The 26,282-nt window shown below is 43.2% G+C and overlaps 3 protein-coding genes across 3 annotated transcripts; 1 reads left to right on the forward strand and 2 right to left on the reverse strand.

Moving 5' to 3' along the window:
- Window positions 1–885: 885 nt before the first annotated feature.
- Window positions 886–8,345, forward strand: LOC308323938 (serine/threonine-protein phosphatase 4 catalytic subunit B). Its single transcript, XM_080775816.1, has 9 exons — window positions 886–1,026; window positions 1,960–2,257; window positions 2,769–2,820; window positions 2,928–2,978; window positions 3,574–3,675; window positions 3,786–3,959; window positions 4,570–4,696; window positions 6,424–6,613; window positions 7,397–8,345. Exons 2-9 carry the CDS (start codon window positions 2,148–2,150, stop codon window positions 7,524–7,526), a joined length of 936 nt encoding a protein of 311 aa, XP_080631942.1. The 5' UTR covers window positions 886–1,026; window positions 1,960–2,147; the 3' UTR covers window positions 7,527–8,345.
- A 1,340-nt stretch (window positions 8,346–9,685) lies between these two features.
- Window positions 9,686–21,407, reverse strand: LOC308323315 (matrix metalloproteinase-17-like; the record flags this gene model as incomplete). The annotated part of the gene is made up of 9 exons (XM_080775036.1): window positions 9,686–9,720; window positions 10,319–10,600; window positions 12,924–13,070; window positions 13,607–13,689; window positions 14,880–14,976; window positions 15,144–15,323; window positions 16,053–16,360; window positions 19,205–19,340; window positions 21,299–21,407. The coding sequence occupies 9 exons, from the start codon at window positions 21,405–21,407 to the stop codon at window positions 9,686–9,688; spliced, it is 1,377 nt and encodes a 458-aa protein (XP_080631162.1).
- On the reverse strand, window positions 16,655–17,392 carry LOC308324346 (calcium load-activated calcium channel-like; the record flags this gene model as incomplete). Its single annotated transcript, XM_080776388.1, has 1 exon — window positions 16,655–17,392. One exon carries the CDS (start codon window positions 17,390–17,392, stop codon window positions 16,655–16,657), a length of 738 nt encoding a protein of 245 aa, XP_080632514.1.
- Window positions 21,408–26,282: the final 4,875 nt, after the last annotated feature.

The raw sequence follows: 26,282 nt of genomic DNA on the forward strand, positions 1-26,282 counted from the left end.
ACGATACGGACAAAAAAATGTCTAAGATTCGGGAAAATTTTAACGCAATCGAAATCGGATAGGTCCAGAGATCATGTGTACCGATTTCTGTGCGATTCAGACAAAATCTGTAGGTCTACAAAATAAAAGTGTGTTTTGAAGAAAATTCTAAATGGCGTAAAATCTATCTTGACGTAAATGGGCGTGGCTAATAGGGAGATGCGTCATGACTCATGAGTCATGACCCAAGGAATCCAGAGAACATAATTTAGATTTTACGACCTACGGTTCAAGAGTTATAAGCCAAAAGGTAAAGTGGGCTGTTATAGCGTCACCATGAGGCCGACCGATAAAATTATAAGTTAATTCATTTTAGTTATTATGAATTTACCCCCCCCCCCCCCCCAGTTTTCTAACTATATTGCTTACTGCTTGTCTGCTTACATACAGTCTCCGAGGAAAAAATACTTGAATGTGAGTTTTCGTATTTTCCCTTTCATGTCAGTGGGGCAATTTAATGCACAAATAAATTAATATCAATTAAACTAGTGTTTAATTGATATGTGTACAGTCAAAACTGTGAGAGGCTTAGCGAATAAAAAAAAGGTTACTCTAGAGGAATACTAATAATAAAGTTGTAGCGCTACAAAAGTGTTACAATTACAATAGTCTGGTTGCCACACTAATAAGTATTTTACTTTGTGTAATCATCGGTATGATTTATATAATGTGTGTATTTTTTGGTCCAAAATAAAATCAATCAATCAATCAATTGAAAGTAAATAGAAGAAGAATGAAAGAGAACTGTAAGGAAAGCTGCGCTCATGTGGAACAATGCACGCCTCCGTTTGCCCACGAGAGTGCGCAATGCGCGCAGCCAACACCGGAAGTTGTAGTCAAGTCGGTGGCGTTTATGGAGTGAACCAAACCAACCGGTGTAGACCCCAGACAAGAGGCCGGTGGACGAAGAAAAGAACTGATAAAAATCCACACGGAATGAAACATCCTGCTTCTGTGTGAACGAGCTGCTGAAAAACACACTGAACGGTATGTATCCATCATTGTGCCATTGTTGTGTCTAGGTTACCGTGTTGCATTCTACTACGGAGGCAGCTCTTTTGGTCGCTAATAAATTAGCCGAACGCAGCGGTGCTGTGTTGCGCCGAGATTGGTGACCTATCGAATTCCGAAACGGCACCAGAGGTCACCGTTTGGTGTTTTGAAAATTGCTTAGTATAACGTACACTTGTATTACAAATGATAAGAAGATGATATGCAGGTGAACTGAAAATTTTGCTTGGGTGTCTAAGTTTAATTTATGTTAAAGCCATGAAAAACTCTCGGAGAACTGCAAAACGGCGACACCTAGAGTCAGAATTGACCAGGTCGCAGTTTTCTGTGTAACGTCAAGTTAGCGCTAGCGAGTTAGCCAATAATAGGTTGGACAACGAATCAGAACTGTAGATATTCCATTTCGTAATCCCACTCAAGACGATGTAGGTGACTGTAGCTGACGTAATTGCTGGTATTATCACCATAGCGTCAGTTTAATGACCAAACGACTTGCTAACTTATCAACAGACAACATCCATCGTCGTGAGTGTAGCGTAGCCTGCTAATATTTAGCCAGATTTTTCTCACTACGCCCAGAGGGGCCCGACGTTACTCGCCTTTGACTTTGATCGCTAAATAATAGACTTAATTTGAATAGTACTTTGTAAGTCTCCAGTTCTGTTTTGTCCTCGAAGCTTATTAGATGGATTTAAACATTTCAATTAAACTCTGGACGCAGATGGCTTGACTAACTCACTCTTTATTATTCATCTTATTATTGTGGCAACCTCGAGCTTGATCTACTATGATATGATAATTCGTACTCCAATATTGTATGCAGGAAGTGATGTTGGTGATCTACAAGCTAACAACGTATTGCTAGTCAGTCACTATCCCTAACTGTGTTTTTTATTTATCTCTACATAGTCTCCCTGTTGAAGACGTCAAGTCCCCTGCTGATCTACAAGGGTGGGACCTTGGACGTTGCCTGTCTTCACCCCTGTCTGCTGCTTTTTATGTGAGGGGGGGAAGACCCTTTTGTGTGGTACCTTGTCGATCCCTGTGTGTGGGAGGAGGAGAGTGTGTGTGTGTGAGTGTGTGTAACAGCTCTACCTATGTGTGTGACAATGGGGGACATCAGTGACCTGGACAGACAGATAGAGCAGCTGAGACGCTGTGAGCTCATCAAGGAGAATGAAGTGAAAGCGCTATGTGCCAAGGCCAGGTAATCCACAACCATGCTTTTATTCATACCACCCGCACAAACAGGCCCCCACTGGTCCCTAGTGTAGGAATACACTGATGTTGACAAGTAGTTCCAAAGCTATAGAGTAGAAAATACATCGAAAATGTTGGATGGACAGACATTGATTCTGTGGGGAAATGCAGGTGTCATAGCAACGCTGCAATAAGCATGGGACAAGAACAAATAAAATGTTCTGTGCTGTTTGTTTGCCCAGTATTAATTGCATGTAGTTTATTTGCAAATAAGTTTCCTCATTGCTTTCAATGTTTTAATTGTAGTCCTTGATAGTAGTGCAGTTAAAGGCCCATTGCTTCTCCATGTATCATGTTCAGATTAGTTTCCATAATGCATTATGCAATGTGAGATACTTTGAATATGTTCCTGGCTTATATCGCCGTCGTGTTCGAGAGGCTCAGATCTGAAAGGCTGTACTTCATGTCTGTAATAGATTTTATTATGTGTCTGACTATGTGTCTTTTTCTTTTTTCAGAGAGATTCTGGTGGAGGAAAGTAATGTTCAGAGAGTAGACTCTCCTGTCACAGTGAGAACATTTTGTTTTTGTTAACTGCTCTCCATGAATGTGTGGTTATTAACAATTACATCTGCGATTGAAATGAATTTGCTCATTGATCTCATCTCTCCTTTCAGGTGTGCGGTGATATTCATGGGCAGTTTTATGACTTGAAAGAATTGTTTAGAGTAAGTAAACCCCAGCATCCGGTATTATTTATTGGCTCAGTAGTATATTTAATACACCACAGGTTTAGATATCATATGTTTGTAAATAAAGTCCAGTGTACTGGTGAGGGTGGGCTCTCCTTTCATATAGCATCTTGAGTGATCTCAGGATTATTGTGCACTGCTCTGACCCTTTAATCTTTACTTGGTTTTGTTATGTTTTTTATTACTACAAAGTCGCCCAGATACTAACGATTTAGTCCCATTTGGAGGTATATTATGTCACTGCATTTGCATGTGAGGTTTGCCCTCCATTATTTACTCTTTAGGCACTATTAATACAGCACCCAGGGAGTTTTAAGTATCTTGCTCAGGAACACTTTGACACATATACTGGGCTAACTGGGGGCCTTCAGATTCCCAGACAGCATCTATGCCCATTCAGCTATGGCGCGTTGACAGCGGATGACCTGATGTAAATGTCAGTGTAATTGTCATAGCAAACCGATGACTGGTTGACCAGGCCACAGAACAGGAACAAAGTGTAAAATGTATTATCACCACTGCTACAGTTAACACTAGAGCTTTTTTTTGGTGTAAATCTTGTGCGTCACAGGTGGGAGGAGATGTTCCAGAAACAAATTATCTCTTCATGGGGGACTTTGTGGACAGAGGATTCTACAGTGTGGAGACCTTCCTTCTGCTACTAGCTCTTAAGGTACACAACCATTTTGGGATTCAGCTTCCAGTTGTTGTCAAGCCTCAGGCTTTTAAAAGTTCTTTCTGTACGTGAAATCTTACCCTCCTTCCCCCACTCGTGTTCTGCAGGTGCGGTATCCAGACAGGATCACCCTGATCCGGGGGAACCATGAGTCGCGGCAAATCACACAGGTCTACGGCTTCTACGACGAGTGCCTCCGCAAGTATGGCTCGGTCACAGTCTGGCGGTACTGCACCGAGATCTTCGACTACCTATCGCTCTCTGCCATCATCGACGGAAAGGTGTGTCAGCTGTCTCCGCACTGATGAGCACCGCTCTTGTCTAATGTGTGGTTACGTGCTTTGATGCCCAGTGTGTTCTGCGACGCTTTGATATTTGTTTGACCAGTTGGTCAAGATTTATTCATGCAGCACATTTCGTATTGAAATGTGAATGGAACATTAAAAGGAAATCATGATATTGCAGGGATTGGGGTTATTCGATGGGATCGGCATGTAATTCCGACGGAGCATTAGTCCGACATGCGGGAACCGCTCGAACATGCACTGCTCCCGCGCTTGCGGTTAGTTAGGGTTTGAGGTAGTTTGTCGGACCAATGACTAGTAAGTACTGCACCCTTATTCCATATGAATTCACGTATTTGATGATGAACATCCAAAAGCAATCGATGGCAAGCCGTGTAGAACTTGTCAGCTGCATTCTTGAAAACTTGGCTGGGTGTTTGTGCTATGTCATGTAACGAGCGGCATTCCTTATCAAAACAAAAGTACATTCCTCAACTGAAATGTGTGCTGTAGTTATACCTATCTATTTAGTCACGAATGTCATAACACTGCAATCTCACGGCTTCCGTCATATATCTTGACACTTGTCTCTCTGTCCATTCCTCAGATCTTCTGCGTACACGGTGGCCTGTCTCCCTCCATCCAGACACTGGACCAGATCCGTACCATCGACAGGAAGCAGGAAGTGCCCCATGACGGACCCATGTGTGACCTTCTATGGTCAGATCCCGAAGGTACCAGCATCTGGTTCACGTCTTCCTCTAGCATGAGGCTGTGTTGTCTTAGTACATACGGAAGTGTTGATGGGTGTCAGTGTTTGTTTACATGGGTGTCGGTAAACTGGGAGAAGCAGAGGGAGGGTGTGCTGCTGATGGGGTTGGTATGCAGGCTTATGTCTACATGTTCAAAATGGTTACTCATTAGGAAATGGAAAGAATAACTGGTGTTTCAAGGATTTGATTAGTTATTAATTAGTTACAAGCTTTTGGTAATGCTTTTCATTGGTTAAATATTCATAAAACCCAAAGATGGACGTAACCACTTTCAACCCGGCATCCTTGTTTTGGTCATGTCACACCACCACTTGCCTTTCGGCCTTCTTCCGTTGCGAGTCTTATCTAAATAAAAGCCCTTGAACCAAGTGGCGGTGTGCGGGTCTCTCCTCCTCCTCCAAAACGTTTGCTGCTCTGCCAGGACCTATACGCACCTGCTGTAAAATTAAACTGCGTGTGCGTAAGTCATCCATCTAATAAGTCATGTCATAGATGAAACCTCAAAAACAAAGACTGATGTATCTATTTTTTTTAGTGTAAAACAAAGTGTGAAAAATATACGTGTTGATGACCATGACGCCCTGGATTTGATTCAGTCTCACTGCCTGTCATCCACCATTCTGTCATCTTGTAAACGCCAAATAAAGGCCAGAGTTTATGCTTGCACTTCACACTTATCCCAATTAGAATGTGAACCCACACTGATGCACAGATCCACTTAAATAAATAAATGAGCAGACAGAGCATTTTCATGGTCTTTATTATCCCCTCAGGGCTTGTACGCTGCACGATATTTGCTCCGATTATGCTGTCGTGGACCATTTTTGACACAAGATCGGGCTTTGATCGCTGAGGTTTTGCTCGCTGTGTGTGAAAGGCTCTGAGAAGATATAGCGCCGATAAGAGTGCTCGCCGGCGCCTTCCCGACCGTTTCTGAATATCAAGCAGGGTTGATATTTGGCTCTGTCGCCGACTGGACATCGTACAGTATGAAATGGGTTGCGATCGCGTCCAGAGAAGTCCTGTATTACAGCCAGTGAGAGCACAACTTCACTGTCTATCGACTATATGAGAGATGATCAGACGACCTTGTGTGTGTGTGTGCATACGGAGAGAGACAGAGTTATCACAAACGTATCGCCCTGTGTGTGTGTGTGTGTGTGGCGTGCACACTGCGTGCACGCAGAGAGAGAGAGAGATGCGTCCAGCGTTCTGTGTCGGTCTTGCACTTGTATCACGGTATCCTGCACGTGCGTGAGAAGTTTTTTAATTAATTGGAATAAAAAAAACAAATGATGTAGCCTATATGTATCGTGTCTGGATCGCATCTTGGTGAACTCTGCAATGTGTGTGATGCCTGGTCGGCGACCAATCGTTTAGTGTGAAAAAAAAAAAAAACTCCTGCAGTGTGAAATACATAACGATCTGATGACTCGCCGACAACTTTATAACTCCTACAGTGTGTAGGGGCCATTACGGGGGTAATTTGACCCATCCTGTCTAGTTGGGTTTGTTGAGCAGCTCTAGTTGTACCAGCACTAGTTGTTTTGCCAGTACCATGGTCAAGCAACCCTAGTGTAGGCCGTAAGGTTCCAGATTTGCTGGCCATCTAGCCACTCTTCCATTATTTGCTCTTATGTGTCCTGGTGACCCATCATGTTCAGGCTGTGTTGTCCCTCTTGCTTCAGACACGACAGGCTGGGGGGTGAGTCCCCGAGGGGCTGGCTATCTGTTTGGGAGCGACGTGGTGGCTCAGTTCAACGCTGCCAACGACATCCACATGATCTGTCGAGCCCACCAGCTGGTGATGGAGGGCTACAAGTGGCACTTCAATGAAACGGTGCTCACAGTCTGGTCAGCACCCAACTACTGCTATAGGTGGGTTGGAACATTGTACTGATTATTTTTTATAAATGGAGTGAACTCAGCCTTTAGTCTAGAGTTTACAAGATGTGCATTGCAAACGTAACCAAGCAATGGTTGCCAGCTGAGTGCAAGCCATTTCACAGTATCCATCTAACATGGCAGTGCAGGAGAAATGACCAGATGAGCTAAATTACATCCTGTGTTCCTGTACAAGTTATGGTTGATGGCTAATTACTTTTTGCATTAGCAGCTAAGCTTGTTGATGCTAGTACACCTAAAGAGATTAAAGTATTAAAAAGACAAAAGAATGGCTGCACGTTTTTTTAATACTTGATGACCAAAGTGCTGATTCTCACATGCTATTAGTTACACTTGTTATGGTAATTTCTTGATCTTGTGTTCTGTGTATGACTTGGAAGTCAGGATGAACAGAACTAGTTGCAGGGTTATTTTAACTTATTTATGTTTAAAACACTCAGACCCGCCAAAGTCAGATGCTCTACTGTAGATTCGAACCGACAACCTCTGTGATGGTGGGCAAGCATTTTACCACTGTGCCAGCCGAACGCCCTCATGTTTTCATACTCTACAGACACATTCTGGTTATTTTCAATGCTTGTCTTTTGCACTCTGTGAAATCCTGAGTGATAACTGGTCCATTTGGTTGTACACTCTCAAAGTTAAATGAACACAAGATTTACAGTGTACCGTACATTCACCTTGTTAATTGATCATTTCATCTTCTCTCACTTTTAGATGTGGCAATGTGATCATTTAATCTTCTCTCACTTTTAGATGTGGCAATGTGGCAGCCATTCTGGAGCTGGACGAGCACTTACAGCGGGAGTTCATCATATTCGAAGCGGCTCCACAGGAGACCAGGGGAATCCCCTCCAAGAAACCAGTGGCTGACTACTTCCTGTGACCCTCTACGGCTGCAGGAAGTCCTGTCATCAGGACACGGGTCATGTGGTTGACTCTCAGTGGCACTGTTTCATACCAGCTGAAACTGGGCCTGTGACTCTAAATGCCTTAATTACATATTTGGTTGCGTGCAGGTGTTGTACACCTAAAGTAGCCGATCCACAAGCTTAACCTTGTGGATCGACTAGTTTAGGTGTCTCACACCGAAGAGCAGAGATCGGCTATATTCTGTGCAGGACGCCCGCACACAACCAAGTGTGAATCAGGCATAACTTCTTTTCAGTTCTGTGAAATGGCCATCAGATGTCTGTCTTCTTCCTCAGTCTCCTATTTCCATCTGTCGCTCCCTGTAGATACCTCTCCCTTCCTCACACTTCCTGTAGTATTTTTACATGATCATTGTCACATAGACTGAGGGGTACAAGGAAGGAGGTAGATATTTTTTTTTAAAGATGTGCAGAATTAAAAAATCTCATAATTTCTCACTTAGGGAATTTTCTTTGATGCATACGCTCTTAAATGTTTCTTTTTATCTTTTTTGAGTTTTTGTATAATTGTTGCTGACGGAGTTAATTGCAAAGTGATCTCTTCTTTTCCACACCACTTGACTAATACTGTTTGTCTGCCTTGTCCTCTGTGTCCTGCTATTTAACAAAAGGTCAATGTTGCTGCTTGGCACCGTTGACTTAAACCAGAAATAAAATTACTGGTCTAAAGGTAAATATCTATATCCACAGTTTTCCTCAATTCCTCAAAGCTACAACTCTATGTAGGTCTGTTGATTTTGATATTGTGAGAATAAAGTTTTGTATCAATGCTCCTTTAATTCCAGGTGTGGTTTCATTGTGCAAATTGAGGTAGATTACAGCATGCATTTCGATTTAATTGCCTAGAAACACCATTTATAATGCAGAGTATATTGCGGTTCTTAAACTGTGGGCCAGAACCACAGATGAGTGCAGCATTGTTTTGAACGGTAAACAAAACCAACATACTATACAGGGTATCTGCACTTGTGATACCCTGTATTGTGACAATTTTAGGACTTTTTATACTTAAATAAACAGAACAAGATCATTACTGCATCAAAAGTAATCTGGCACGAGACAAAATGTAATGCCTCAACTACAATTCCAAGTGCTTGTCAGGGTGTGTGTTCAAATGATGATTTTGTCCTAAATGTTGCTAGTGTGATTATTAGTTTACAGTAATGTTTTTAGTTGGTAAATGTTTAATGTTTCATTAGGCTAAATGTTAAGCTCATGTTGACTGTTGAATGAACTGCTTGTCTATAGTGTCGCTGTCCCGCCCCCTTTCAGAACGATAAGGGCCCAGGAAATAATTACCCATTTATTTTCCCCATAGACGTTTCAAAAAGTATTTATTTAAAGAAGTTTATGCCGCGGACAAAGCCAACTCTTGTCGTGACTGGGCCCTCGTCGGGGGCGTGACTGCGACGCTCTATTGGGGTCAGTTGAAAGCCAATTATAAGTCTACAAGATGGTACTAAAATACAAATTTGCCAAAAGAAGACTGCTTAATAAATCACAGTTGGTCTTTATTTTTTGAGTGGTGCAACCACTCCTACAATCAGCAATGTCCATGTACCTACCTGTGTGTGTACCTGTGCACATGAGCCTGAGTATGTTACTGATTTATACCAGTAGGGGGTGGCAGAAACAGAGGGAGGGGTAGTGCTGTGTAATGAGAGAGAGAGAGAGAGAGAGGGGGGGGGGGGGGGGGGGAATTGCACCACTCAGTTCACACGTGTGTGATTTTTACTCTATGAAGGTATTGTACAAAATATGCACAATGCAAAATGTTGGCACTGAAAATTTTAAAATACAAAACTAAGATGAACACAAATCATAATGTGACACTACTGGTAGCAGCTCATGGAGCATTACCATTTGACATAAATAACAAAGAACATTTAAAAGGTTAAACTGAACAACCAAGTTAAAAAACTGACTGACAGCGTTACTAGCCAATGTGCTGCTTGTACAGTCTGAGCCATACTTGTGTCACAGTGACATTCTTGTCCTCTGTGCTCGGGGACCTTGGTCATCAACGTGGGTCTTGGCTCAGGTACCTCACATTTCATCCAGTCCACAGCAACAGATTTTGGAGTAAGGTTGTTTAAATCTAATTCCCCTCTCTTTAGTATCCAGTAGGACATGTCCTTGAAGAAATAGCTGTTTCCTTGAGAGAAGAAGGAATAAAAAATGTAAGTTGTGAGCTTACATGACATGCCTGGTCATAATGCCATGCCCCACATAGACATGACTTACACACTGGTGTCAAATTCAAGCTCACATTGAGATCTATGCCAGTGTTTCCCAACCAGGGTCTGGGCCTCCCTTGGGGCTATGTCGCATAGGAACATAGCTTTTGTCAGATGTAAGAAGGGGGGGATCAAATGAAAGTAGCTTGGGAGTCAATGGGGTCTGCAGCTAAATTAGTTACTGGTGGTTATATAACATTACAATAATTTTAATCACTTAAAAAATATTTGACACTTTGGCTATTCACGAAGTGACACGCTATGAGCTTGTTTTTCTCTATTTATCTCTATCTACTCTATTTTCTTGAGAATTTGTGCAAATACCGGTATTTCTCTTTTGAACATTTTTAACAAATCTTTGTTTCAGGTTCCAGGGGTCCCTGGCACAAAACCTTTTCAGATGGTGGTCTGCAATTCGGGGCGTCCTTGACAAAAAACAAATGAAATGTTCCAGAACCACTGATCTACATGGTACTGTATGTTCATCTCATGTGAACCAGCTAGCTCACCATCTCCCCAGCTGATGATATCGTCGGGGTCGGAGGGAACCCCCGTCCACAGAGAGGCCGCCCTGGGATACCCGGCCTCCAGTCTCCTGTCCGGCCCGCTTTCATCAAACCTCCAGAAGTGGCCCTCGCTGAACAGGTACGTCTTGTGGTTGTGCGTCCACACGAAAGCAGCCTCCACCCTCTGCAGTGGCTTTCCCCTAGTGGTGCTCATGCCCCAGTCATCCAGGGGACGTGGGTACCCGGGCAGAGCCACCGTGTCCTTGAACATCCAGTACTGATCTCCTACGGTTTAAAGGAGAGATTTTCTGAAACATCAAATAAGTGGTTCTCCAGAATTTGGTGTTTCCCCTGGACTAAAAGGTTATTAGTAAAGAAATGACAAAAGATAGTTATAATCTTTTATGAAAATATCTGAAAATTCACTAATGGTGTCACAACCCTGTGTTTGGTAAACACTGTTACACTAAATGTAAACTGTATGTAAAGTGCACAGAGGAGCATTGCATAACCTCCAACAGGGCAGATACTGGTAATGTAGGTCAGCAGTTGGAATGCATGTTCAAAATAAAGATGTTTTGTACGCAGGGTTTAAAATTACTGTTTCTCAAACTAATTTCCATAACCCCAGTTTGTTGATTATGCATTAGTATAGCCAGGCTATGGACTCTAACTTGATGCATGTAATCTCTGGACCGCAATATACACCAAAACAATCAGTATATATTACAAATGTGTACAAATGGAACCAAATGGGCCCCTAAGGGCCATATCTGGGGGCTACCCAGCAGTATATAAATAAATAGGCCCTTTACCAGCTCGAACATGAAGTACCATACATTTTAATGCATCAATAAGTATAATATAATAAATTCATATTTGTTATTCTGAAATGGGCCGTTCTGCACAATGAGTGAGTACTATTACTTCTTAGATAAACTATATATTTGATCCTAAAACGTTTGAAAATAACTACACCGTATCGTGTCTGGAACCAAAATGGACCCGTAAGGATCCATTTGGCTCCATTTGTACACTTAAGTTAAATAAACACTTTTACGTATGTAATTTAGATTGGAGTTGAGAAAATATAAAATAGTACCAAATGGGGATCAGTGATGCTCAGCCTTTTTTGGATCAGGGCCCACTTTCGTGGCCCAGTGGTCAAATGTGTGGTGGCCCGGGCCATGTGAAATTTCAGAGTATGTTTATTTTGATGATCAATCGATTGTGTTTTCTGGCTTGGATTATCAGTGTTACCAAATGAAAACAAATTTGTTAAGGTTTTAAAGGTAGAGTCAGTGATTTCACTTCATTCAAATATCACTTATTTTTTTGTTTTGTTGTGATAATCCTCTCTACTATAGAGTGTGCTGACCATATAAGGAGTTCCTCCCTGTCCCCAGTTAACCCCTGGGGGTCAAAAAACCTTAGGTTTCGTTTTTGTTCTCTATCCTGATTGGATGAAAGCTTGTGTCCCAAGGCAAAAACGAAACCTAAGGGTTTTTGACTGAAATCACTGACACCCCCTTTAAAGAAGATAAGACCATGTTTTTTTTTTTTTTTTATAATGTTATATTATCATTCAAATGTTGGTGTTTTGCCAATTATTTGGGGGCCCACTTGCCTCAACTGCCCACCAGTGGGCTGTGAGGGTTACTTTACCACCAGTGGGCTGTGAGGGTTACTTTGCCCACCAGTGGGCTGTGAGGGTTACTTTACACCAGTGGGCTGTGAGGGTTACTTTACCACCAGTGGGCTGTGAGGGTTACTTTGCCCACCAGTGGGCTGTGAGGGTTACTTTACACCAGTGGGCTGTGAGGGTTACTTTGCCCACCAGTGGGCTGTGAGGGTTACTTTGCCCACCAGTGGGCTGTGAGGGTTACTTTACACCAGTGGGCTGTGAGGGTTACTTTACCACCAGTGGGCTGTGAGGGTTACTTTGCCCACCAGTGGGCTGTGAGGGTTACTTTACACCAGTGGGCTGTGAGGGTTACTTTGCCCACCAGTGGGCTGTGAGGGTTACTTTACACCAGTGGGCTGTGAGGGTTACTTTGCCCACCAGTGGGCTGTGAGGGTTACTTTTCAGGATTCTAATTCAAAACCAGCAAAAGTAGCAGATCGACAAGCTCAAAATGGATCATTTTGCGCATCATTTCATGCATCGTTTCATGCATCGTTTCATGCATCGTTTCGCGCATCATTTCATGCATCGTTTCATGCATCATTTCATGCATCGTTTCATGCATCATTTCATGCATCGTTTCGCGCCGTGTTTCGAGCTTGTCGATCTGCAACTTTTGATGCTTTTGTGTGGGATGATGAAGTAGTAGGGTGTTTTGCCCGACATTAACGATATCAAACTGGGGTGTCCTTGAAATGAAACAAGAATGACTCAGTCATAACAGCCAGGTGCAGCAAGCTCTCTTTTATGAACATATCAGTTTGGGGTTTATGCTGTTCAGTCTATGGGTATTATGTCTCCCATTGGCTTAGAGAAAAAAGTGTTTACTACGGTCGCTAGTAGAGGTAGGTGAACATGTTGTCCAAAAAGACAATCACTGTTGGTGGACAATGGACATACGATATAGTCCACACACACACATACCGATGAAGAAGACGATGTGTCCGTCAGTCCGTTCATACGCAGCGTCCACAGCGGTCAGCCCAGCTGGGAGACCCAGCCAGAAGTTGTGGATCAGCGCTGGACTTCTAGACATCAGGAAACTACGCTGGACCCTCCAGAAGAAAGCACCTTTACAGAGACCAGGAATCATTATCGTTGCTGTCGGAGCAGAAACCTCTTATCTGTCTACAATGATATTTAATTTATTCGTGTTTTTTTGTAAAAATGAATGCCCTACTTGATCGTACTACAGCGTCACACAAATGTAGCCGATATACAAGCTCGAAATACGTTTTGAGCTTGTGGATCTGATACATTTGCTGTTTTTCTTTTCAGAATTTGAATCCTGAAAAGTAGCAGTTTTGGACATATGAGAGACATTTAAAGTTAGGTTCAGGCATTAGATAATAGATATACATGCCTGATTTACACTTGCCGAACAAGTCCACAAGGTGTCGCAACGGGACACGTTGAGGTCTTGTTAGATGGGCTATTTTTCGGCATTAGGGTTATGGTTAAAATGTGGCACATTGAAAAATGTGCCATTCATAAAAGCAATGTCATAAGATGTTGACGTCCTCACAAGTATAGTAATACAAACGTGTGTGTGTGTGTGTGTGTGTGTGTGTGTGTGTGTGTGCGTGTGCGTGCGTGTCCGTCCTTACCTTTGAAAAAGAATACTTCCCCTCTGATGTTGGCTACCGCGTCATACCTTCCAGTGCATCGGTCAAGCAAGGCAGGATCTGGGCTGTTATCAGTAGGCGTATGGAGGATACTAATCAGCATCATTCAGGTACACAGTACACTAGACTAGAGTATGGCTGTTGTTATGAGTGATCTATTTTCACTACTTTTGTAAAACTCTTGTATGATGAAGTAGGGCATTGAAGGTAGGGTAAGTGATATTTTAAGGTTAATGTTAAATATTCTGATAGAAATGATTGCTAAAGGGTTTGTTCAGTAACAGAGGTCTCACCGTCTCTCCAGCTCTTTAGTAAAAGAGCCTTGTTTTGTTTCCAGGTGGGTTGCCAAATGGCAGCCAATTGGGATGCGAGAGAGAATATACATTAATCATCTTCAATTTGATAATATTCCAGTTCCAATGATTGGATAAATGTATCCTGGGCCTAAAAATGCATTATTTTTGTGTTTACTAAAGAGCTGGAGAGACAGGGAAACCATACTATCAGAATATAGAGCTATTTAGCACTTATTTAAGGATATTTTACCCTACATTTAATTTACAAAAAAAGCGTAAATATTTGAAACATGGAGATACAAGGTTTCTGACCAACAGCAACAATATGAACATTTCATAACATTCATATAGATCTGCCCTGGTGTTGTGTAGTTCTAATGACGCAACCCGCCTTTGTTTTGGTGAGTAGCAAAAACGTTCTTGTTATTTATGCTAAAGACGAGAGGCTGGTCTGCATTCATGCGAGCCCCGGAAGTTGACAGTAATATAGCTATAAATGCAACGCATTAGAGCTATGGACCAGAGCAGAGAGAGAGAAGTATCGTCTTTCTGTTTTTTTTGTATCTGCCCTGTTGGAGTGATTACATTTCTTTCTTTAGTTAGTAGGCCTATTTTTTTGTTTCATTTTTGAAGGATGGGCAAAATAAGTCATTGGCCTCAGCCTAAACCTTTTTGGTCTAATCTAATGGTCTAATGAAATAAATACTAAAATGTTTCTATTTTTTATGACCAAAATGAACTACTACTACTACATCCACTGGTTGACAAGTAGTACTGCCCGAAGATCATAAGCCCACTATCTCCCCTGGTCAAGTAGGGATTGGGTCTTGGCAGTACAGCAGTATATGTTTGTAATTGTTTACATTTTGTTTCATCAATGGGATTTTAACCTGGGTGGGACGGTTGAACCTGGGCGGGATAGTGATTGCACCGTTAAGAGAACTTGTTTGACAACTTACTGTGGTGTGCTTCTGGGAGGAGGCGGGCTGGGGATATTTGGAAGACTGGGGGCGGTAGGGGCCACAGTGGGGGGTCGGTGTGACTTGGCTCTCCTTCCTTTGAAAGAAGAATATCCCAAATGAGAACCGATACCCATGCTTGTATACTTGCTTGTGTATATTGCATGCGTGCGCGCACGTGCCAAAATAGGGACAGAAGCATTAATGTGGTTAACAGCAAGAAGCAAACCGTGCATGCATGGCATGTGTCTATGTGTCCCTTACCATAGACTGCCTGTATAGCCCACTTATCATCAGTGGGCAGTGTGTAGCTGGGGATGTCCCCCACTGATCCCTGGTAGTAGGGTTTCATTATGGACACATCTGAGGAGGAGTGGGACAGACCCAGGGCATGACCAAACTCATGGACGGCCACCGTGAACAGGTCTGTAGTACCATGCTCATCTGAGCACACAGACAAACGGAGAGACAAAAGAGAGCACACGGTAAACCTTAATGCAGAGGTTAACAACCTTTTCAAGCCCATGAGCACTTTTCTTTTTCTTTTTTTTTTAAAGATAATTTGGGTCATTGATAGAAGCACAGTAGGTAAACAGGAAACAGGGAGAGAGGTGGGGGGAAGACACACAGCAAAGTTCGTCAGGATCAGGACATGAACCCGCGACCCAGTCATGCTGGATTACCAGCCAAGGTGCCTGGACCGCTAACCAGCCCAAGCCCCCATGAGCACTTTTTATTCCATTGTGGAAGCCTGAGATCTACTGTACCACCATGTTCCAAAAAAAACCCCACTTGGCACAAGTATGACATTATCATATTTAATTTAACCACATGATCCCTGGTATCCCAGAGGAGGGGTACCCGCACTTCTTTGACTTGAGATCTACTTTCAAAATAACCTGCTCAACAAGATCTACCCACCAAAAATAAATATTATCTTGCTGCCTTATAACAAAGCTCAAATAACAGATGTTGTAAAAGTGCAGTGGTTGAATGTTGTCTAGTTCCTTCAACTCCCAGAGTTACAGCCCGTTTAGGTTTAATTTGGTTGCATTTGTACACGCACAATTTGTATTGTACAATCAACAAAATTTGGACTATAATGTGACTGAATATTTTAATTACAGGCTATGCTATTTATCTGCAAGAAAACAATGTCTGTGTGCGTGTCACCTCCGTAGCCATAGCTCCAGCTCTCCCCATCGTCAAAGTGGGTGTCGCCTGCCATTAGGGCAGTACCGGGGTAGAACGCGTGGGCCAGGTTGCCACCTGCGCCGTCGAAGGGGTATCCGTCGTGGTGGTAGGAGGAGGTGAACTCCACCCTGATGTCCCCCTCTGCTCCGGCTCCGTCCTGCAGGAGGTGGAAATCCAGGGGGATCACGTCGCTCCACGATTTGAGGGCGTAGGTCAGGATCAGCTCCACCATGCCCGTCTGTTGGTGGAGCGAAGGGGATCGATCCGGAGATGGGTAACTGTGGACACTGTGGGGGGGGGTTGTGGTATGACTCGTGTGAGAGGAGCGCTCTTGTCATCATACATCATCACATTCCGGCCAATCACAATTCTCTGCCCTCACTTTTTATCCCCAATATGTACTTTGCTCAGCCAATCAAATCATCGCTATGGGGTGATCAGCCAATCAAGTCATCGCTAAAATTCACACGCACACAAAAAACATCTGATCGTACATAGAAAGATGCATGCTTAGATGGATGGATGAAGCCAGATTTAGCATAGGCTAATTCTCCACACGTAGTCCCCAAAAAGACCTCGGTTCAGCTGGAAAGTGTGGCCATCTTCCGTTTTTTTACCATCCCACCTAGACCAGCCTCTGCCTTTTTCTTCAATACTGGATTTTGGCAGACATTCTCAGTGGTATGACTTTGCTCAACATCATCGCTGCTGTGAACAGCTGTAAGAGCAGCCTGTTTTCTCGCTGCCCTGGAAGGTGCGCGACCCAACATCTTCTGGATGTACTGTCTGAGTGACATGGTGCAAAGGATGTAGAGGAAGATGAAGGAGCAGTCAGTGTAATCCTCGCCCGGAAGGTTGCTGTGAGACAGTCCCATGATATAGGCCAGTGGGAGAAATGGCAATTTGGCTACGACCTTCCCTTGAAAAATGGCATTGAACTGGCCCATCAATACCCTGAAGAGGATGGCTAAAACAATCATGGCCTTTTGTTGGAGCCATTGGAGCTCAATGTTGTTGTCATTCAATGACTTTTCTTGTCTCTCAATCTTTTTCTTCTGTGATTCTGTGTTTTTCTCAAGCTTTCTACTTTCCTTTTTCTTCTCCAGTTGTCTGCTTTGCTTTTCCACCACAGGTGTTAGCCTCTTGTATGTTTCAGTCCGGTACACTAAAACCCAAGTAACCCCTTCACCTAACAACGCAGTGCCAACGGAGATCAACACAATAATAATAGTGTCTTGAAACATCGTACTCTTATGAGGCTGTCGTTGGTGAAGTGAGTTTGCAGGTAGAAATAGCAAGGAAAGTAAACGTCCCCACATCTGTATTCTAGAGCTTGGTCTTAGGCGATGAAACGCACAAACACGTTCTATTTATGTTGCCGGTGACATCACAGTTAGTTCCGATCTCGCATTGTGATTGGCTGAGAGACATTGGCAATGTACCATGTAGCAACATGGCGTCGCCCGTACGGTCTTCGCGTCTCGTCCTCTTTAGACAGTCCTTGGTTGCTGTTATGTGATATTTGCTCCCACCACCACCCCAGCACCACCGGTGGGCTCTGTTATTACTTGCGCAAGCAGAGCGCACAAGTAATAATTTCGCCCGGTCCGTATGCACCGTCCCAGCCAACCCGCCACTTGATGCGTATGCAAATAAACCAGTAAGACGCGCAAACGCGGGAAGCGAATGCAGCTGAGACCCTGCAGATCATGTCTGTCTGTCTGTCTGTCTGTCTGTCTGTGTGTCTGTCCCGCTGTTACTGTATATATGTGGACCTGGCCCCTTTTGTGCCCATATATGGAGCTGAGTGGACCTGGCCCCTTTTGTGCCCATATATGGAGCTGAGTGATTGCTGATGCAACACACTCCATATTTGGATAGCGGGACAGACACACAGACAGACAGACAGACAGACAGACAGACAGACAGACAGACAGACATGATCTGCTAGGTCTCATAGTAAGTGCTCACTGCGTTCGCAAACAGCAAATTTGTGCCTGGTTTGCTGGGACCAGATTACATAAATGACCATATTTCTTACGTCATCATTTAGAGCTAGTCATACATATACTATATATACGAGTAAGACGCGGGAACGCACTCAGCTCCATATATGGGCACAAAAGGGGCCAGGTCCACAACAAACAAATCACTGGCCCCTTTTGTGCCCATATATGGAGCTGAGTGGACCTGGCCCCTTTTGTGCCCATATATGGAGCTGAGTGATTGCTGATGCAACACACTCCATATTTGGATAGCGGGACAGACAGACACACGGACACACACAGACATGATCTGCTAGGTCTCATAGTAAGTGCTCACTGCGTTCGCAACAAATCCAACTACAGATTACGGAAGTATTTTGGATCATGTATATTTTAACAAATGTGAAAGTATTATTACAGAAATTGAAGTTAGAGACACCTAATGTTTAATGATGGTGTTTGATTGTGCCGAGCAGGGAGATAAATGTAGCAGAGCCGAACGCCAAGATAAAATATTATATGCACATTCTCATTGTATAATAAATATTGGTTAAGTCTATTCGTGAGTAGTCTGACTGAACTATTTTAAAGCTCATGTGTCACCATATGACATGTTATGAGGTTGAAGATAAGCCATTTTGTAGCTTGTAAAACGTTTTGAAATTTGACAAAATAATTATGTCAAAAATGTTTTGCTCATAAATTTCACGCCTAGAGCCCCCCAAGAGGAAACACTAGGCTAATATACAAGTAAGACGCGCGAACGCGGGAAGCGAACGCACTCAGCTCCATATATGGGCACAAAAGGGGCCAGGTCCACAACAAACAAATCACTGGCCCCTTTTGTGCCCATATATGGAGCTGAGTGATTGCTGATGCAACACACTCCATATTTGGATAGCGGGACAGACGGACAGACACACAGACAGACACACAGACATGATCTGCTAGGTCTCATAGTAAGTGCTCACTGCGTTCGCAAAAATAAAAAACATCGATGCACACAACACAAATCGACGGATAGATCTATGGAGATTTTCATTCATGACTTGGTAAATTAACTGAATTTGATTATAATCTGATCAAAACAAACAATCAAACACACACACTTATTCATGACGATGAATTATGTGTATTTTCTTTCACCTCCAGGTAATGTCAGCCTTGTCCCAGCGTAAACCCACAGCAGCTCTCCTCTTCCTCCTCCTCCAGAGGTCCTCTGATGCAGGTGAGTCAGGGAGAGAACAGCGAGGGCTCTTCATCAGAGCCAGGGTGGCGCTGTCTGACACAGACGGTTTGACAAGGACATTTTACATTTTGCTTATGCTTATTAAAGGGCCACTTCACCCCTTTTGCAACCAGATCTTATTTTAATGATGCTTAGGAGACAAGAAACACTTTCCTGAGGTTTTTATGTGGGTAATATGTGTTTTTAGATATTTCAGTATTCCAAAGTGTCCCTTTAAGGCAGTGATTCTCAAACTGTTTAGTTTCAAGGACCCCAGTTTTTTGAGGGACGCTATAGCTAGCCCCTCCTATATTCAGTTTTTAGTGAATTCAGGAAACTTCGTCCTACACAAACATTAAATTCCCATTGACAATGAATGCAGAATGTTACGTCATAGTGTCTGAGCAAATAGGCATAGTGTCTATTTTATGTCATGATGTACGATGATAAGAGCGCCCGGCCCTCACTTCACACGGTTGTGATTTTATTGGTAGGCCTACATTATTAGGCCATGACCCCATTTGATATAATGTTCTATCTCTGGGGCCCCAATCTACATTATAAAACCCATGCGATCTGGAATGCTGATACCTGTGTTGTTTCCACCTCCAAGACAATGGCGTATTTGGACCTTCCCCCTCCTCCCCCCACAAATACCCCATAGGCTATGCATGTCTACTCTGTTATTTATGTTTTTTTTAATTGTATATCTCCCTGCTCTTAATGTTTAATGATGGTGTTTGATTGTGCCGAGCAGGGAGATAAATGTAGCAGAGCCGAACGCCAAGATAAAATATTATATGCACATTCTCATTGTATAATATTGGTTAAATCTATTCGTGAGTAGTCTGACTGAACTATTTTAAAGCTCATGTGTCACCATATGACATGTTATGAGGTTGAAGATAAGCCATTTTGTAGCTTGTAAAACGTTTTGAAATTTGACAAAATAATTATGTCAAAAATGTTTTGCTCATAATTTTGGACTAGCCTACCTTCAATCAGTACTTTCAATTAGATAAGACCTCACGCCTAGAGCCCCCCAAGAGGAAACACTAGGCTAATATAAAATAAAAAACATCGATGCACACAACACAAATCGACGGATAGATCTATGGAGATTTTCATTCATGACTGAATTTGATTATAATCTGATCAAAACAAACAATCAAACACACACACTTATTCCCCCTCCTCCCAATGCATTTTCCCCATAGACTTTCAAAAAGTATTTATTTAAAGACCTTTTATGCGTTGTACGAAGCCAACTCGAGTCGTGACAAATCATGACAACAAACACAATATTTTGGACCAAACAAATAATTACAAAGAAGAAAAACAACAAAAAAAGTGTTGTAACCTGCCGTTTTTTTTTCTTTCTAATTATTTGTTCGGCTCAAAACATTGTGTTTATTGTCATGATTTGTCACGACAAGAGTTGGCTTTGTCCGTGGCGTAAACGTCTTTAAATAAATACTTTTTGAAAAGTCTATGAGGAAAATGAACGGGGAATTATTTTCCGGGTCTCTCAAAGTGGCGGGACTGCTACACTCTATTATAGGCCCAATCAGAGAAGAGAACAAAAAGAACAAAACGTCATATTGTGTAGGATTTTCTTTTCCCCCCCTCCGTTATTTCATCATTGACTGAGCACGGAATGTGATGATGTATGATGATGTATATAAGAGCGCCCCTATTTGGTGGAAAGATTATATATTTTTTAAATTAAAACAAAGAGCGCCCCTGACTTCACACGAGTGTTATTTTTCCAATTATTTGGGGGCCTACTTACAATACCCTCGCGGCCCACCACAGGACTCGGCCGCCCGGCCCATAGGTTGGGAAATTCACTGACAATTATAAATGTATAGCTATACAACAGCCTATAGACTATAAGAAAAATCTAATAAAGAAAAAGAAAAGGTGTCCTGGCATTTATCTGAAGTAAATTTGGTAAATGTAGGCTTATAGGATGTCAACCCAGTCCCAGTGTGTGATCATGTATGTGGTACCCAGTCGTCCTGTCTCTTCTATCCCAGCGAACCTCTGCATCTGGCGGAGAGCCCTATCAATGCCCTCGTGAGTTTGCAGCGTCCCCCTCCGGAGGTCCGGAGGGGGCATGTACCCATAACGACTCAGCCAGTCCTACACACACACACACACACACACACACACACACGCACGAACCCACACGTTAAAAAAAAAAAAGGCTGGGTTTCCGAGGCTACCACCTCTGTGACTGACTTAACAAACACGTCATCTCCAACTTTTTTCCCCTGCATGAATCCAAGTATCCAACACATTACATTAGCAAAGATAATTTAAGAAATAAACACAGTAGGCCTAAGTTTACACAACATGATGATGAGGATGATGATGACTGATGATAGTGCTGTAGGCCCATCTAACAAAGAAAAATCACTTGGAGGCAAACAACTATATAGACACTTAAAATGAAAACGTGTAACTATAGTCTCGATGTGTGGAGTAATTGCTACTCTATCTCTCTGTCTCACTCTCTCCTCTCTCTCAGCTATAGGGGTGCACTGAGCGCACTGACAATTGGACTGAAAAACGTTCAAGAACCCTGAATTCTACATGATCTATATTAAAGCCCTTCTCTATAGCCTGCAGGTGCAGGCACTAGGCCTACTCTATACAAGAATGTCATATGTCATGACAGATGATCTTGGCCCAATGCTAGAAACAGATTAAAGCAATTTAAAGTCTTAACTCACCACTGCACCGTTATGCTGCTCCGCAGTCTGCGCGCTGCATGCTCTCAAAGAGATGATTATACAAATCACAGCTACTACGGCAACTAAATGTCCCACATAACGCATAATAAACAGCTTTTATTTTATTGTATTATTGCAGAGTAGAGTCCATGTGTCCGTCAGTCCGTGTCCAGTGTCCAGTTTTGTCTCGGAAGAGGTATAGGCCTACCCCGCTGGTTCTGGTCGTGAATGATATTGCAATAGACGTCGCTTAGGCTATACTTGTCTCCTCCAAAAAAATGACTAAATATTTACATTTTCCTCGCTGCTTCTCCAACGAAGGAAGTTGAGGCTGAAGTGGCTGGAACGTGTCTTGTTGTCCTTGATGGTTATACAGTATACTGTACTAACAAGTTGACTTCATTGGCAGGCAGCAGGTTCTGATTTGGAGTTTGTCATGGCTGCATGTCCCACGATTCCCACCCCACGAGACTCCCACCCCATGATGCGTGGGGTGGGACGATAAGCTACTATGAGATAGGAGACCCCAGTAGTCCTCCTTTGTTTGAAGAACATCCCTCTCGCTCACCCCGACCCTAACCCCCCCCCCCCCCCCCTCCCTATCTCTCGTCGCTCTCTCTCTTCCTCCTAGCGCGCACGGAAGCTTGAATAAATAATTTGAAATGTTTTTTAACCATTTTAACAGCACATATACTGCAGAGTAGTAGACCACTTTCGGCCCACAAATGACTGGGTCATGTAGGCTTACTGTATGGCACAGTACAGTAGGCCTACATGACCCAGTCATTTGCTTTGAAGCCTATACAGTAGGACTATAACCTATGTTTGATTGAAATATTTATTAACAGTTTGCAGAATTACACTATACATTTCAAGCACAAACTCAATACAAAGACTGTTAACTGTGAGTGGACGACCCAATTAAGCATTACACTTGTTTAGAGGGTCCACCATGTTCAATTCATCAAAACATTTAGAGACGTACAAATAGACACTTCTATATAGTTAAAGAACAGAACAGAAATGCATCATAAAGGAAGCAAAAAGGGAAAAGAAACATATACAGTGAGTGGAAAAGGGGGGGCGGTGGGGGGGGATTCAGATTTGACGGGGGGCAGTTTCGAAATGCAGACGTCCGTAGGTGCCCTTTGAGAGCGGTTTTGAAGGAGTCAAGGGATTCACATGTCTTAATGACTGTTGGTAGGGCGTTCCACATTTTGGTGGCATAGGAGCGAAACTAATTTAGTCCCTTGTTTGTGCCGAATCTGGGTTGTACATGGTTTGTTGCACTCCCTCTGGTGTTGTGGGTGTGGACTTTGTTTACATTAAGGAAGTATTTAGACAGGTACATGGGTATCTTGGTGGTGTATCGAATCTTGTGGACCAGACCCATTGCAAGATGCTGTACTCCGTCGTCGACCCTACGCCATTCCAGCCTGTCAAAGTGGGCAGGGGTTCGGTGGGTTCGGGGGTGAGGCCAAGTAGGAGCCTGCCCTGACCAGTTTGTTTTGGGAGGTCTGGAGCCTTGTTTTAAGGGCCTTTGAGGTGCTGTGGTACCAAGAGGTGCATGCATAGTCAAAGAAACCTTGTACGAGGGCTCCTGTTAAGGTCTTCAAGGTTTTTTTGTTGACCAGTGAGGAGATCCTGTAAAGGAATCTTGTTCTTTGATTGACTTTTTTGATTACGTTGGTGGCTGTAGCTGTCCCAGCAATGGGTATTTTGTAATATTCTATTTTATTGCTTACCTTTCTGAAAATGTGTAATATGTGAACATTATTATGTATGTTTATTTGGGTACATATTGTATTTGTATGCTGTGTGTGGTGCCTGGTCCTTTATTGCTGTTCATTATGACCTAGAAGGGCATGCAGGAGCAGAGCCCTGTGATTAGACTGAGGCAGCATTGATTGCACCTGTGTGAGCTGAACTCAGAACAAGCTGAGTTTCAGTGGTGCAAGGAGCTCTTCCCAAGTCTAAAAAGAGTGTCCTTAAATAAAGAATATAAGAGAAGATAAAGTAGCTCTCCTAAAATAATCTGCAGAAGGCGCACACGGTATGTTACATGTTGTTGTTACTTGCGCAAGCAGAGCGCGCAAGTAATAATTTCGCCCGGTCTCTTCAACGTGACAGCCGTCAACCACTTTTCTGGGTATGCAAGAAAAACAGCAAATCTGTGCCTGGTTTGCTGGGACCAGATTACACAGATGACCATTTTTCTTACGTCATCATTGAGAGCTAGTCATACATATACACACCACGTACTCTGGTCCCAGCTAGGCATGCATGTTAGGCATGCATGTTAGGCATGCATGACAACAGTTTGTGTTGTGAATTGCATCATATCTGAGCTCTGCATGGTTAGCCTATATATAAGGAGTGAAATTTCCTTTACACACCAACAATGCGAGAGTAAGAGAGATAGAGAGAGTTCCAAGAGAAGCAGTAGAAGGCTAGATTCCATATACACACAAAGGAGAGACAATAGATAGTTAGAAGGTGAGAGACACAGAACGAGGACAACCTCTACAACCAAAACAATGACGAGAAATGGAAGGAACCCCCCAGCAGCCTGTCAGCAGATCACCAGCACTGTAACCAGCCAGAAACAAGGAGACACAGACATTCACCAACAGTCTATCAAGACTTTAAATCAGCCAATAGACGGAGAGCTGACTTACACAGGGAAGAAACCCCACATCTGTAAACAATGTGATAAGAGTTTCAGTCGCTTAGATCACCTGAAGACACACCAGTATGTCCACAGTGGAGAAAAACCATACCGTTGTAAACAGTGTGACGCGAGTTTCAGCAGGGTAGACATTCTGAAGACGCACCAGCTTCTGCACGATGGAGAAAAACCTTTCAGCTGTCAACAATGTGATAAGAAGTTCAGTGTGTTGGTTAACTTGAAGACACACCAGCGTGTCCACACTGGAGAAAGACCCTTCCACTGCAAGCTGTGCGACAAGAGTTTCAGTCAGTTAGGTAGCGTGAAGACGCACCAGCTTCTCCACACTGGCCAAAAACCTTTCAGCTGTCAACAGTGTGACAAAAGGTTCAGCGTGTTGGTTAACTTGAAGACACACCAGCGTCGCCACACCGGGGAAAGACCCTTCAGCTGCAAGCAATGTGACAAGACCTTCAGTGTGTTAGTTAACTTGAAGACACACCAACGTGTCCACAATGGAGAAAAACCTTTCGGCTGTGAACAGTGTGACAAGACTTTCTGTCAGTTGAGCAGTCTGAAGACACACAACCGTGTTCACACAGGAGAAAGACCTTTCCACTGTGAACGGTGTGATAAGACGTTCAGTCAGTCAGGACACCTGATAACACACCGGCGAGTCCACACAGGAGAGAAACCGTACCAATGTGAACATTGTGATAGAAATTTCAGCGTGTTGGTTAACCTGAAGAGACACCAGCGTCTTCACACTGGCGAAAAGCCCTTCCGATGTGAGAAATGTGACAAGAGTTTTAGTCGGTTAGATATTCTGAAGTCGCACCTTAAACAATGTGTGAAGAGTTTCAGCATCGTGCTCCATCCGGAGACACGCCAGCACGTCCACACTGAAGAGAAAACATTCAGCTTCAGCCATAGCAAGAGATTTAGTCAGTTAGGTAGTCTGAAGACACACCAGCGTCTCCACAACGTGGAAAAACCGTTCAGCTGTAAACAGTGTGACAAGAGTTTCAGTGTCTTAAGCACCTTGAAGACACACCAGCGTCTCCATAACGGGGAAAGACCTTTCCGTTGCAAACACTGCGACAAAAGCTTCAGTGTGGTCAGTCACTTGAAGACACACCAGCGACTACACACTGGGGAAAAACCCTTCCGTTGCACAGAGTGTGACAAGTCTTTCAGGGTGTTGAGTAACTTGAAGACACACCAGCGTCGCCACACTGGAGAAAAGCCCTTCCACTGTGAACAGTGTAGCAAGTCCTTCAGTCAGATGGGTCACCTAAAATCACACAAGCGTCACCACACTGGAGAAAAGCCCTTCCGTTGCAAACACTGTGACAAGACTTTCAGTCAGTTGGGTCACCTGAACACACACCAGCGTATCCACACAGGAGAAAAACCCTTCCGCTGTAAACAGTGTGACAAGAGTTTCAACGTGTTAGCTAACCTGAGAAGACACCAGAAGCATCCACACTGCAGAACAACCTTTCTTGTGTAAACAGTAGGTCATTTGAAAACACACCAAGCATCTCCATGCTATGACTCTGTCATAAAGTGTTCAAAACAAAAAACAAA

Source organism: Protomyctophum bolini (genome assembly GCF_963924005.1).
Source record: "Protomyctophum bolini genome assembly, chromosome: 11".
Taxonomy (NCBI): Eukaryota; Metazoa; Chordata; class Actinopteri; order Myctophiformes; family Myctophidae; genus Protomyctophum; species Protomyctophum bolini.

Coding starts and splice junctions, on each gene's coding strand:
- LOC308323938 (XM_080775816.1), top strand. CDS start 2,148: ATGTGTGTGACAATGGGGGACATCAGTGACCTGGACAGACAGATAGAG. Junction 3,960..4,569: donor CTGCCATCATCGACGGAAAG/GTGTGTCAGCTG, acceptor TCCATTCCTCAG/ATCTTCTGCGTACACGGTGG. Junction 6,614..7,396: donor GCACCCAACTACTGCTATAG/GTGGGTTGGAAC, acceptor TCTCACTTTTAG/ATGTGGCAATGTGGCAGCCA.